Raw genomic sequence first — 13,543 nt, forward strand, 5'->3', positions numbered from 1 at the left:
TTTGGTAAAATCGGACCTAATACAAAACGACTTTGATTTTTATTGATTTCTATTCGATTTTATTTTTTATTTCATTTTATCAAAATATAAATTGGACAGAATAATCAAACCGAGCCAAATGACACCCTTAGCCTTACCTCCTCCTCCTTCCATGCACCGAGGAAAGATAAGAAAGAGGTTTTCTTTTCTCAATTTTCAATAATAATATAAGTAAGCTAAGTAATTTTAGATTTCGATCTGGATATTATTATTTTCCTACTCGCCCAATATTTTCTGATCAAACCCTAAGTACCCCTGGATTCTCCGCCAATCTCCAATCTTCCTCGGTTTTACCCCCGCCGCCCAATCAAGCTCTCATTTTTCGCGTTTTATCATATTCCTCAATTATTTGCTTGTTCTTGTATTTTAATCTTCTTGAAGTTAGGGTTTCGGGTTTGAATCCGTTGCACCCTCTCTGCTGTTAGCTTGGAACCGTTTTCGAACTCAGTTCACAGGTTGATTGAAGAGTTGGCAATGGATGCACAGAGAGCTTTGTTGGATGAACTCATGGGAGCAGGTACCTTGACTTCTGACATTGTTTCATCTTCAACAAAAAAATAAATAAATTAAAACATTCTGTTTGGTTGATTCATTTTATCTTCAGGTGGTTTATTTAATGCTGTTTGGATTGTTTTTTGGTGTTCGTAGCCCGTAATCTTACCGAAGAGGAGAGAAAGAATTACAGGGAGATATGCTGGGATGATAAAGAGGTTTGTGGTTTCTATATGGTTCGATTTTGCCCTCATGATTTGTTCGTCAACACTCGGAGTGATCTTGGTACGTCCTAACAATTCGCTGCTCTTTGTAAAAGGGAGAAAAATGGAATCACTCGTCTGAGAATTGGTATTCTAACTAGTTTTTATTATTTCCTTGGTTATGCACCAGGACCTTGCCCTCGAATCCACGATCCGAAGCTGAAAGAGAGGTAACTAAGTTATTTTATTTGGTTGCTTTCTATGGTAAACTGTTCTGGAATGTGCTGGGATTGTGCATCCATGTGTGTTTCTATATTCAGTAATGAACTTTTCTATTGCTTTTTTGCGGGAATGCTCTTGTAGTTCAACCCGCTTCATAATTCGTCAATTTTGTCATCCCAAAAACAATTGTCACCATGAATTTGTGAAATTCATTCTTCCTTTTTCCGAAATATGGTGTATCTTTTTTCTTAATGCATTACCATGGATTTTGTTCATTTTGGAAGAAGTCCTTGGAGTAAGTTACATGCTTTATACATGTGGTGTAGGATTGGACATTGTATGAGTTACTGGCGTGCATGCTATGCTAAATAAGACATTTGGAGTTCTGGCTGTTGCAGGTTTTTCCTTTGAGGTAACTGATATTAAGCTTTTCGGTGAGATCACAGAATGGAAGGGAGAACTAATGCCCCTCCAAATTGTCAAAGTGGATTCATGGGGCTTACCATTCACTAGGTCTTGGGCCATTCTTTTTCTTTGTCTGGTTAGGTGTTAACACTTATATTTAAGAAATCAAGGATCATACTTTATTCAAAATCTCCATTTTATTAGGAGAAGGACATTCTTTTCTTAGCAAATTTTGTTTTGAGGAGAACGTCCTTCACTCTTCCTTGAGCTGTATGTTTTGTTATCTTCTATAATCTCTGTGTTTTGGCTTTGATCTTTTGAGAGGTTGTTTATCCTCAAGACCGCTAAGTCTTCTTTCAATGGTAAAAAATCTAGGTAATAATGGCCAATGGCAAGTCTTGAGGGTTGACACTGTTCTTTGAAGAGCATAGCCACTTGTGAGACCAAAAGCCAAATTTCGAGTTGTATAGAATGCTAACACGTGATGTTTATGGTTATACTAACTCATTGTACTTGGTAAAAATTTTATTTTGGTTCGTTAATTTATGGTGGTGTTGGCCTGTGGATATAGAATCCAAATGCATCGTACCAATAGAAATTGTTGCTTCTTCAATATTTGCCTTCTCCGGACTTGGCCAATAATAGTTCTGACATGAGTTCTAACTGGCTTAGTTTTCATGCACAGAATATGATGCAATTGTCTTGCCTTGGTTGGACCGGAACGATCCTCTTTGGAGGCCTAAGCCAAGAACCGGTCCTAGACTATTAGTTTGGTCTAGCAAGGGTTGGTAGACTACATAGGATGCAATATTTAGTTTATTTTATTCTCTTTAGTTCTGGATGTTGGGTAGATACGTAGGGGATTTTTGCTCGAGATTATTTAGTTTCTATTTCAGTTAGTTTCTTCTTTTAGTTGGTTTCCATTTCAGTTAGGTTTCTATTTCTATGCAAGAGTCTTGTTTAGATTCATTATAATATGTAGGAGAACACAGATTTGAGGAATAGAATGAAATACTGAATTGGTTGCAGTGTTACTTACGACTGTGTTTGTGGCAGCGCCCCTTCCTCTTTCTCTTTTTCTTCTTCCCCCCCTGTGATTTGGTTTCCTCTCTAGTGCTTCTTTTTCCTGCTATTATACTATTATCCTTTTTCTGTTTCAGATCGTAGACATTTTTCACCATCCTCTGTTCCTGGGCGATATCCCAACCTTAAGAACTCGACATTGGACTCACATTCTCTTCCTTCTCTCGCTATCGTTTGGGAATAACTAACCTTACCTGTGGGCGACTCCATTTGCATGTCCCTAGATCAAAACATTGCTGGAGCTGTGAGTTCTTGAGTGAAGAATACATCTGGTCACACTCCTACCGCTGGTTCTGGTTGCAGAAATTTTCCGAAACTTTTTTTTTGGTGAATAAAAAAATCTATTACCAAAGACCCAGTGGGGTGAGGGGAAAAAGAAGGGGGGGAATATACAGAGGAAAGAGAAAGGGGGGGGGGGAACAATACAAACCCCAGACCAAACTAAGAGGGGTATGGGGCTGTAAAATAGAAACATCTAACCCCCAGGAAACAACAATATTCGTATTCCTTGGGGAGTCAAAAATGGGCTTATGAGGGAGAAAGCTGAGCTTCGAAGAGACATCAAAAGAGATGGCTTTCCAAATCAAGTCGAAAGACCGAGAATTGGAGGTCCATCTCCTAAGATTCCTCTCCATCCAAATGTGGTAAAGGGCGGCACCAAACACGAGCTTACCAACAGTGTCGTAGATAGAGCAGCCAGGGTAAGTCATGACCAACCAGAGCCACTCTCTAGCAAAGGGGAGGGGTCTCCGGAACTTATTGCTTCTGTTCTGGTTGGAATCAAGAGGGGTTTGAATAACGATCTCTCTCCCAAAGTTGCACTTCGATTGGATAATTAGAGAGGGAATTCGATGGATTAGAAGAGCCCTAGTTTCCTGTTTTCGAATTCTGGGTTTTCTATTGGTTGAAGAAGACATAGGTCTTTTGAAATTACAGGCAAGGACAACTAATGTTATTTACTCAAACACCCTTGTTTTCTGATGTTATTCTGTTTATCCCCCACTCTAAATGTTCCAATTCCAAGAATACCCCTCCCATTAACACATTATACTTCATTCACTTGCTTCCTTCTTTTATAGTTGATTCTATCAAATTACAGTTCTGCCACTCTCTTATGAACTTCAACTTATGTACAGAATTGCCACCCTCTTCGTAAACATTGATTTATTTACTGTTTTGCCACTTAACTTTGGACTTGAGTGTTTCCTTGTTTGGATGGTCCCACAGGCGATCCAATAAGGGTTAACCCAACCCGGATCGCACTAGAATATAGTGACTGCTTGTACTCTTGGGGCTCTTGTCTAGTCTACTCAGGCCTATTCTCTTTTGCCACATAAGTTGGGGTCCTCCCCACAACCCAACCCAAAAAAAACTAAATAAATAGAGATTTTCTTTACTGAATAAAATTAATAAGTGTGAACTAGAGGTAGTACAATCATATTATTTTTTTTTTAATTTAAATATTCCTTTTGTTTTTGATAAATGTAATCAGCATTTAGAGTAACAATTCTGACATTTCTGTTATCAACATGTTAATAGATCACTTACTGTGAATGTAAAGTCCGGAACAGAACTACTTCTTGCATTAAATCAAATCTAATCTGAGGTTGCACAATGGTCATCGTAAATGGTTCTATATTTTTCTAATCTAGGGCTGCACAATGCTATTCTTAAACAGTTCTTTACTTTTCTACTGTTCTTTCTCATTCCAAATTTAACTTAATTGTGACATTCATGGAACCCCTCTGAAGTCATGCCCCATTTATATATATTCTCAGGCTGTCAATCCCGGATGTAACTTTGCATAATTGGCTCATTTTGCTTCCTTATTCGGTACAACATAGGTTATGTTACTTCTAACTGGTGGATAGAATGCTCAAATAGGGCAAGCAAAATTTCCTACTGTATTTGTGTTTTTCCCCTGATTTTCACTTTTGATTACATCAACGTGATTTATTTTGAAGACTGAAGAAATGCTCTGGTATGAGGTTTGAGCTTTTTATTCACAACAGAGTCTAAAGGAAGTTTCTATTGTGATTATCGGTAACAAGATGGTGCACTTTTTTATTTTTTCATTTTCTTTTCTCCTCCATTAATTTCAATTTGCAGTGTGGGTGGATCATTTCTGAGTCAACTTGTGGTGTCATGCATGGATATGATATATCTTTCATCAGTATGTGATTTTCATGATAATTTGATTTTCTGGTGGTTTTAGTTTTGAAAAGTCCCCCAGACATGACTCTTATGTGCCCAAGTTTGAGGCTGAACTTGCTCAGTTTTGCGAGAAACTGGTGGGTCCACTCTTCATTTAACACTTGTTTATAGCCGTGCTGATGAGTCATGATTTTAGGAAAATATTTGTTTAATCATGCAACCTTGTGTTACTTTAGGTCTTAGACTTGGATAGAAAGGTTAGGCGTGGTCGGGAACGCCTAGCTCAGGAGGTCGAAGTTACTCCCTCTGCTCCAATCCCAAGTGAGAAGTCGGAGCAGTTATCTGTGCTGGAAGAGAAGATAAAGAATCTGTTGGAGCAAGTGGAGACCCTTGGTGAAACAGGCAAGGTGGATGAAGCTGAGGCACTCATGAGGAAGGTGCTGCAATGATGCCTAGAAATATATGCTATTTCTTTTGTCCATCTTGGAAAAGATTTTTTTTCTTTTTTTCGTTTTCTGAAAATTTTCGAATCTTCTTTACAGGTGGAAATCCTGAATGTTGAGAAGACAATCTTGACTCAACAACCACAGAATGAAAAAGCCTTGATGCTTACACAAGAGAAAAAGATGGCGCTGTGTGAGATATGTGGTTCTTTCCTTGTAGCAAATGATGCTGCAGAGAGGACACAATCTCATGTGACAGGCAAGCAGCATATTGGTTATGGCATGGTTCGGGACTTCATTGACGAGTACAAGGTTAACTCCTTTCCAATTACTTACTACATATTGAAGTTGGTTGCTTTGTCCTGTTTTGCGTGGTAAATTAATAGAATTATATTCTACAGGAAGCTATGGAGAAAGCAAGGGAAGAGGAAAGACTAGCAAAGGAAAAAGAAGCGGAAGAACGGAGAAAGCAGAGGCAAAAGGAAAATGACAGTAGAGGTAGAAGAAGTGTTTCAGGGGAGAGAGAGAGGTACCATGATCGAGACCGAGAAAGGGAGCAAGATCGATACCGAGAACGGGAAAGATCTCGGGAGTGGAATGGTAGGGGAAGCCGAGAAGGGGGGAGGGGGGATTGGAAGCACAACAATTACCGGAATGGAAGAGATGGAGCAAGAGACAGGTACCGTGACAGAAGTGGGAGTATTGATATGAAAAGAGAAAGGGGTCGAGGTAGGAGCAGATCACGTTCCCCTATTAGACATGCTCACAGGAGATCTTCAAGAAGTCCAATCCGCCCATAGTGGTGGCTAATGTAGATAGACATCTTTTCAAACCAAAAGAGGTAGACGTTTTCTATCACCTTTTAGTGTGCACTTCTGTAGTGTTAACTGAAAGCCTCATCATGGGTGAAACTCTTTTTTGCTATCTGACAGCTGTATTGAATCTTTACCAACTCCCTGTCAATCGATATTTTAAGAGAGCAGAGAGGTTGAGGTAGGTATATTTTCTGTTGTTAATATTCTTCTTTAGGTTTCTGTCATACTAAATCTATTTTTGCGCATCATCTCTGAACATTGTTTTCAGAGCATCTTTTGTTGGGTGTATGTGGGATATCATATTCTCAGAGTAGTTTTATGACAAGTTTGCGTGACTGTGACTGTGACTGTGACTTGCGACTTGTGACTTGTGACTTGTGATTTGTGACTGTGACTGTAACTGTCTGTGTGCTGCTGCTGAGGGAGATATTGGGTTGTGTCAACTTTTTCAAGGTAATATATAATCCTCAACTTGTCATGGCGGGAGTCTTTTTTTTTTAGGGGGGTGGGGTTGGTGTGGAAAGTTTGAATTTCCACGTTGTGTGGGGAGTGTTTTTATTTTTTTTTTTCTTTTTCCAATTTGTCTTTGCATGTGCCCTTGTTTACATAGGAATGGAAACATTCCAGTCTAATAGGTCCTAGAAGTGGATTCTGGTGTCATGTTTGTTTATGTGCTCCCACCATACATATACTTGGAAGAAAATGTGGGCAATAAGCACACTAGTCAATAATTGTACCTAAGTGTAATGGATTGCACCATGGTGCCAATTTAAAATTTTTTGCATTTATTTAGTATATCTTTTTGGTCTATTCCAAATATTCGTCCGAGACAGCTAGGGCATGATCAGTTGGGCTTGCTACGATCCTATGATCATTTGTTTACATCAGTCGAGGATCTCAACTTCCACATGTACACGATGTTGCTTATGCTGATAAGCTTTAAGGTTGTGATGGTCTACTAGACTTGGAGAATGATTCCCATTAATTTGGTAGACCTTATTGTAATATTAGTTTGTGTTAGAAAATGTTATACCTACATCCACAAGAAAAGGATTGTAGGGCAAATTTTCCCTCAGTGGAGCAACTGTTTCTTGCCTTGAGTACTTAATAATGCTTGGTGTGTCTAGTATAGAAGACCGAGGATACCTTCCACATCACACGAGCATAATCACTGTATGGACCCATGTCACGACCTTGTTCCACTAGCTTTCTCTGTTGCCATTTCCCATCTCTTTGCAGGGGAGTGGATTTAAAGATGCTAACAGGGCTAACTTGAGGACTGCGATCATTGAACCTGGAGGTTATGGAAACTAACTTGGCAGAATTGCAAATATATGCGACTAGCTGCGGAAATGCAGGCAGTTCAACTAGTTCAACTTGAAAGTCCAGGTTTCTGCTGTCTGTAATTGAAATTGCTAAATTAGCCAAACTGGATTAGCTTAATTTGGCGACAGTTTGAATCGAACATGTCATATGTTGAGCTTTTATCTATTTTTATATTTATTGGAAAAGCATTTCTGGCATTTCTGCAATATTTTTGTCAGGCCCTTGAATTGGATATGCCATTTCACCGTTGTGGCAACTTATCTGAGCTTGTAGCCCACTAGCTACCCCTCCCACTTTCCATTCTTTACTCAGTTGCTACGTTACATTTTGGATGTGGTTGAAATATGGTCAAAAGAGGGGGACCATGCCACAAAAATCAATTTTAATGGAATGCAGAACTCAATCTATTAGGCTGTGTTTTGTATGGATTCTTTAAAATGGGAATGTGCTTCCCCATTCTCAGAATGCAGAACTCATTCTAGAAAAGAATGACAAACTCTGCTCCGATGACTTTTTTTTACACTGCAAATCATCTATAAGGTGGTGAGCATGGCCACAAAAGTAGTAAAGGTATGGACATAAAGAGCTTGAAACCATCTAGTACTACTCAGTAGGAAAGGCATGGACATCCATGCTTTCAGGATCACCACTGTCTTGACAACACTCTGGTTCTTATGCCTCATCGTTCCTTATCTGTGAAGTATATCCATTGCTGCCACAACTCCAACACTGTCCCCCCCCCCCCAAAACCAGCGGGACGAAGTCTTTGTCCCCAATCCCAAGTCCAGCCTTGCTTTGTACTCGGAGGTACCTCAACAACCCACTTGGCTGGGTCGTCACCCTGGGCTGGCTTCTCTTGGCCTTCAATTTCTCCGCACACGGCACACCACTTTGGCCATTTTACCTGTCATTAAAACGCTTATGGCCCTATCTACTCTGCCTGTTATCACCTTCAGATCTACATCTCCAACTCCAGTATATCCTTGCCATCTCCTATAGGCTATTCGTCATCGTTGCTACCAAAGGCGTCGCTTAGGTCATTTGTACGACATGAGAGAGAGAGAGAGAGAGAGAGAGAGAGCGATGTGAAGGCCCTTCTTCCCTCAACTTTCATGGGTACTTTTGACTCCCATCTCTCCCCGAGAAACACTAGACCTTCTCCCCTCCTAACCATATCTTCTTTCTCCCTTAAAAGAAATCTTTGAATAAGAAACTTGGCTTCTAAGTAGGAAGAAGCCCATTTGACGCAATTTTACCAAAACGAGAACGCAGATTGGGCAGTCTTCCAGAATGCAACACATTCTAGAATTCAAGAACAAGAATGCATGCCAAATGACAATTTTTGTCGTCTTAGAATGTGCTCTCGATCTAGAATGCATGCCAAATAATCATTTGGTTACTACTAGGCATATTATATTATGGGAACAAGATCTCTACTTGGTGGTGTTTCCTATGCCCTCTCACAGGGCATCGTGAGATGACGCCTCTGTCCCCTTGGGTAGATACCTAGGTGTGCTCACCCATTGGTCCAGATGCTTGTGTAGAGATCATGCTCTGCGCCCTGGGGTAGATACCTAGGCGTGCCCACCCATTGGCCCAGATGCTTGTGTAAAGACCATGCAACCAAGTAGAGATCTCTTGCCTATATATTATATAATGAAAAATGTATTTGGTAGGTCTATGCGAAAAAATAAGGGATCATAAATCATACCAAACGCATCTATTTATGTTTGTGTCAAATAAACATATAGGAACACCAATTTAATCTTATGGACCTATGTGCCTGATCCTTTCCCAGGTCCATGACTTGACATGGACCAATCTCTTGGTCGGATCAGATTCAATGGAAACAACTTTAAATTTGTAGATCATAAACCCTAACCTAGGTAGTTACTCTTTTTGAAAAACCTTAAGAAATTCTGAACCACTAATCTCAATATGATGAAAAATCATTGTCCTTACAAAATGGCTGATCCAATACGTACTGGTATCATATTGCTATCGGCTATACAAAATGGCTGATCCAATGCCGATATCTTAGTCCTGGGTACCATGCGAGCTCCAGAGTACGCTAGATTTAACTTAGGATCAAAAAGTTCCTACACATCATCTCATAGTCCTTGTTATTTTTTATTTTTATTTTCCTTTTTTGGTTTTACAAAGAGACACCCAATCCAAAGCCGCCACGTGAGTAGATTCTGAACCTAGGTCTCCACTATCAAAGGCCGTAGATTTTACCACCAGGACTAGGTTGGCACCTTGCATGACCATAGGGTTGTTCTGTGTTGCCACACCTTAAAAAGAGGGATTCACGCTCATGTTCAAGTCTGTAGGGGTAGATCCTGAAGTTGTGCATCGGCCAAGCGAGGCATCAGGCTTTAATGAGATGAATCCTGGGCAAGGACATAAAACTTGGTATGCTCCTGCCGATCCTGATCCAACTCAGGTCGATTCCAACGAATCCTAGTGAAATTTGAGAGAAACACGGGTGTGTGAAACTGGTCCATTGAATTTTGGTGGGGAGCTGTTTTGTAGTAGATATGGATCAGCTGAAACAAAATCTTTTCAGTCTTAAGTTCTTTCTAGTCATTTATGTGTTTTCACTTGCTCACAATCTCCTGTTTCAGGCTTATCATTAAGGACTTATGATTAGAAGTGTAAATGACATAAAAATGTTCTTGAAGTCACCTTATGTCATGTTGCCTAAAACAAAATTGGAACTCTTTGTTACATTGTACCAGGAATACACATATGTTCCATGAAGCAGTTATCAGATACATAGAACAATAAATTCCATAGTTCCCAGTATGAAAGAGATGTCATAGATTGATACTGGAAATGTAGTATCCCATCTAAGGAAATGGAGAAGAAAAATCCCCCATGACTGTGTATCTAGAAAACAATAATGATTAATCATTGATCTAGAGTCACACGGCGGGTCTTGCACACAAGGTGCACAGTTGGAAGATCAAGCTGGTTTGCTGCATCTGATTTCAAGAGATCCCGGAGCTGGTCTCTTGGTGTTGAGAGACGAGTGATATGTGGATAGGAATCGAGGGATTAGCATCGACAGAGCTGATAGCACATTACTCAAATAGTCAATATCAGCAGATAGCTGTTGTGCTCCGTGATCAGTTATGTACTGAATTCCTCGTAACTGCTCCATGTAGAGTGCTGTGGCACTCTCGGCGACCTTTAAACAACATCCATCACATAAAAATTGGCAAGGTCAAAATTATGGCTGGATATATACTGTTATCCTTGGAACTTTTATCAAATTGAAAACAGAAGATTTAAAAGTGAAAATGCTAAAGCTGCTCTTACCTTGAACATCCATTCGGTTGCAAAAAACTGGGCTTCATCAGGGTTGGCATCACTGCTTGAGATTCCTTCTGCAAGTGGCTCCAATTGTTGAGGTAGAGTCAGAAGATACTCTCCAACACTGGTCACATATGACTGAGGGTAGACACTGAAGCTTGGGAGAGGGAAAGCACTAGGCTCCTCTACTGAAGACCATATCGGGAACTTGGACACATCACTAAAGCGCTGCCTTACTTTAGATATCAGGACCTCATAGACAAGTTCATTAACAGTATCCACAAAAGCTGCTACTCTCTGAGAGGCAAGTGGAAGCGCATGAAACCGAGGATCTTTCGACTGCTTGATGGCATGAAAAGAATGTCAACTGATGGTATGACTGTAAACGGTCAGGTATACCACAAAAACAGTAAGTCACAAAGGCCAAACCTAGAGTAGATGAGAACTAGTAAGAAAGAGAGAGAGAGAGAGAGAGTGGAAGTACAAATGATAAATTTTTACATTTTTTATCTATATCAATTAACACCATGTGGCAAGGACATCACTGTCACAATTTCCTGGCCAAACAAAATAAGTTTTGCAGGTAAGGATGAAGTTTTACCAAACATTAAAATTAAAATTACAGGGACAAATTATGGACCAGTATCAAAGTGCATATGCACAAGAATAAACACATGTGGGACCTCTAATTACATATCTATATATAAATATGCACACTGTCACTGTTACAAGTGGACCACAAAAGGAAAACTGCATATGAAAACAGATCAAAGAACATATAAATTCTCCACGGTGGCATAAATTATAACTCTGAGAAATATAAGAAAATTATACCAAGCCCCAGTATACCTGATCAAATAGGTTAAACAGTCTTCTAGATTTCTCAGGAACATAAATGAGCCGGAGAGCTGCCACATCTAAAGATGCTCTTCCTGCCAAAGACAACTCCCCATTTTCACCATCACTAACCACAAGTGATTGATTCTGGTCTGCATTTGAACCAAAAACAGAAAGGGACAAACTGGTGCAGAGCCTGGCAAGAGTAGCTCTTAGAGAAGCTTCAAAGACGGAAGATCTGCTGGTAAGACAGTCTGCAACTGTAAGGATCTGTAATGCTCCTTGGACAATGGACCATTCCTCCTCATCTGAGACTGTGTCAACTTTACGTGTGTTGTGAATTCCTTCTTTTTTGTCAGATCCCATTTCCTTCTTTGGTCCAACGCCTTCACCAGTAATATCTACTCCGCATACCGTTCTTAAGGATTTTTGTGTTTCTTGCAGTATAGAAATATACTGCAACATGATATCATCAAGTGCAAGAATAAGCTCATCTGCCTCGGAACCTCCTGTAAAGCTGATGCACCTCTCTACAGCTGCTTCTAGAAGCACAATGACCTGTGGAATGGATTCCTCCATTCTTCGAACCGTTTCACTGAGTTCAATTCCTTGGGCACCCACACCACAAGCAACGGCCCCTCTAAGATCTATTGCTGCAATCTCAGCAGAGAGAATGGCACGCTCCATTTGCCCATACCTAGAAAAAGTTAATAAAACAATTAGTTAACCAGAGAAACACACTATGACTGGTTGCCATACCTATTAACTTAGGAACAAAGATGGAAATTATTAGTAAATAAAATAATTTGGGAGGGGGTTGGGGGGGGGGGGGAGGGAGAGTAGTAGGGAAACAGTAAGAGAGGAAATGAAATTTCTCATGATTCTAGAAAGCACTAACAACAGGAGAAGCAGAACAAAAAGTAGACTGTACAGTTGGTTTCAACATTCTTCATTCCTTAGAGGCCATAGTGAATCATTCACTGAACTTGTCAATATCAAGAATTGTGCTTAGATGCATTTTGAGAACTATAGAAAAAAGAACTTCATGTAGAGATTAAGGAGTAACTGTACAACTGTGCAACTTAACTTTCTGTAGATAGAAGGGAATAACACGCTTTTTTCTAACATGCATTAAAAGAGATTCTAAATGCATTAAAAGAGATAATAACAATCCCATGGTAGTTTTGCATGTAACTCAACAGTTTTCACCTCTGTTTATAAGATTCATAGGGAGAATAGACAGCCTTCAGAGTGTGCAATAAAACCTGAAGATCCGATTCTGAAAACAAGTGTTGGATGTTTCTCGCAAAAGAACCAGTCATATTGTGCAGTTCAATTAGTGCCTCCAGATGCCTAGTCTGAATCTTAGTACCTTTTGGGATATCCCCAGACAAGATATCCAGTATACCTGAAAAAGGATATGCAGAAAGCTTCATCACAAGATGGCAGCCAGACTATTTTCAGTTCAAAAGATGAAAATACCCTTAAAAAGAGTGTCCCAATGCACGAGGCTCCCACTACTGCAGGGTTTGGGAGGGACAAATGTACGCAGCCTTGCCCCTGCTTTGCGGAGAGGCTGTTTCCATGTTTCAAACCCTGTGCAACTCAACTGTTGCGCCAAGGCTTGCCCACTAAGATAAAAATACCCTTGTGATTTAAGATTCAGAACATCAACACCCCCACCCACCCCCAACCCCAAAAAAAAATGGCAAAAGCTATACTTATTTTGATAGCATTTCAGGACTAGTAAGTTTCAGGTATTCAGAAAAAGTAGCAATACAAGCAAGCATATTCAATAGAAATTATTGCCCATTTAAACAGTTTTTAATGCTTCTGCTATTCCATAAAAAAATTGTCTCGAGAATTCCAGTCAACAAAAGCAAACTTGAAATGGTGAAGGCTTCTTCTCCATGATGAAATTTAACCCGATGACCAACTTCACCAACATTCTCTTTTTTGGTACGTCTAAAGAATATGATTGAAAGGGTATACGACCCTGACCACTTTCACCAACACTTTTTCCTTTCTATTGAGTTCAGTGTGGATACATTCTCAGAATTTCCAACCCCCTCCCCCCCCAGTACACAGCCCAGGCACAACAGATTTTACATCTAGTGACATTTATGCTTAAACTATCGAAGTCTTAGAATGCCTGTGCACTTCAGAGAAACCCCAACAAGGGTGACAGGACATCATGACTGGGTAA

At 40.0% G+C, this 13,543-nt stretch overlaps 1 protein-coding gene and 1 pseudogene across 2 annotated transcripts; one reads left to right on the top strand and one right to left on the bottom strand.

Annotated features, from left to right (window-relative positions):
• Positions 1–401: 401 nt before the first annotated feature.
• LOC122664331 (luc7-like protein 3) lies at positions 402–6,123 on the top strand. Of its 2 annotated transcripts, XM_043860107.1 has the most exons (8): positions 402–556; positions 688–816; positions 925–964; positions 4,660–4,735; positions 4,835–5,035; positions 5,141–5,353; positions 5,443–5,882; positions 5,974–6,123. In XM_043860107.1, the coding sequence occupies exons 1-7, from the start codon at positions 514–516 to the stop codon at positions 5,839–5,841; spliced, it is 1,101 nt and encodes a 366-aa protein (XP_043716042.1). In that variant the 5' UTR covers positions 402–513; the 3' UTR covers positions 5,842–5,882; positions 5,974–6,123. The 2 variants fall into 2 exon arrangements, with proteins under 2 accessions (XP_043716042.1, XP_043716041.1); XM_043860106.1 differs by having other exon boundaries at positions 5,443–6,123.
• A 3,972-nt stretch (positions 6,124–10,095) lies between these two features.
• LOC122664330 lies at positions 10,096–12,812 on the bottom strand (annotated as a pseudogene).
• Positions 12,813–13,543: the final 731 nt, after the last annotated feature.

Source organism: Telopea speciosissima, chromosome 6, assembly GCF_018873765.1.
Source record: "Telopea speciosissima isolate NSW1024214 ecotype Mountain lineage chromosome 6, Tspe_v1, whole genome shotgun sequence".
Lineage (NCBI taxonomy): Eukaryota > Viridiplantae > Streptophyta > Magnoliopsida > Proteales > Proteaceae > Telopea > Telopea speciosissima.

Bases quoted from the DNA above. Each gene is read 5' to 3' on its own strand.
- LOC122664331 (XM_043860106.1), top strand. From the start codon at position 514: ATGGATGCACAGAGAGCTTTGTTGGATGAACTCATGGGAGCAG. The intron at 817-924 runs GTACGTCCTAAC...GTTATGCACCAG, and splicing joins CAACACTCGGAGTGATCTTG to GACCTTGCCCTCGAATCCAC. The intron at 4,736-4,834 runs GTGGGTCCACTC...GTGTTACTTTAG, and splicing joins CTCAGTTTTGCGAGAAACTG to GTCTTAGACTTGGATAGAAA.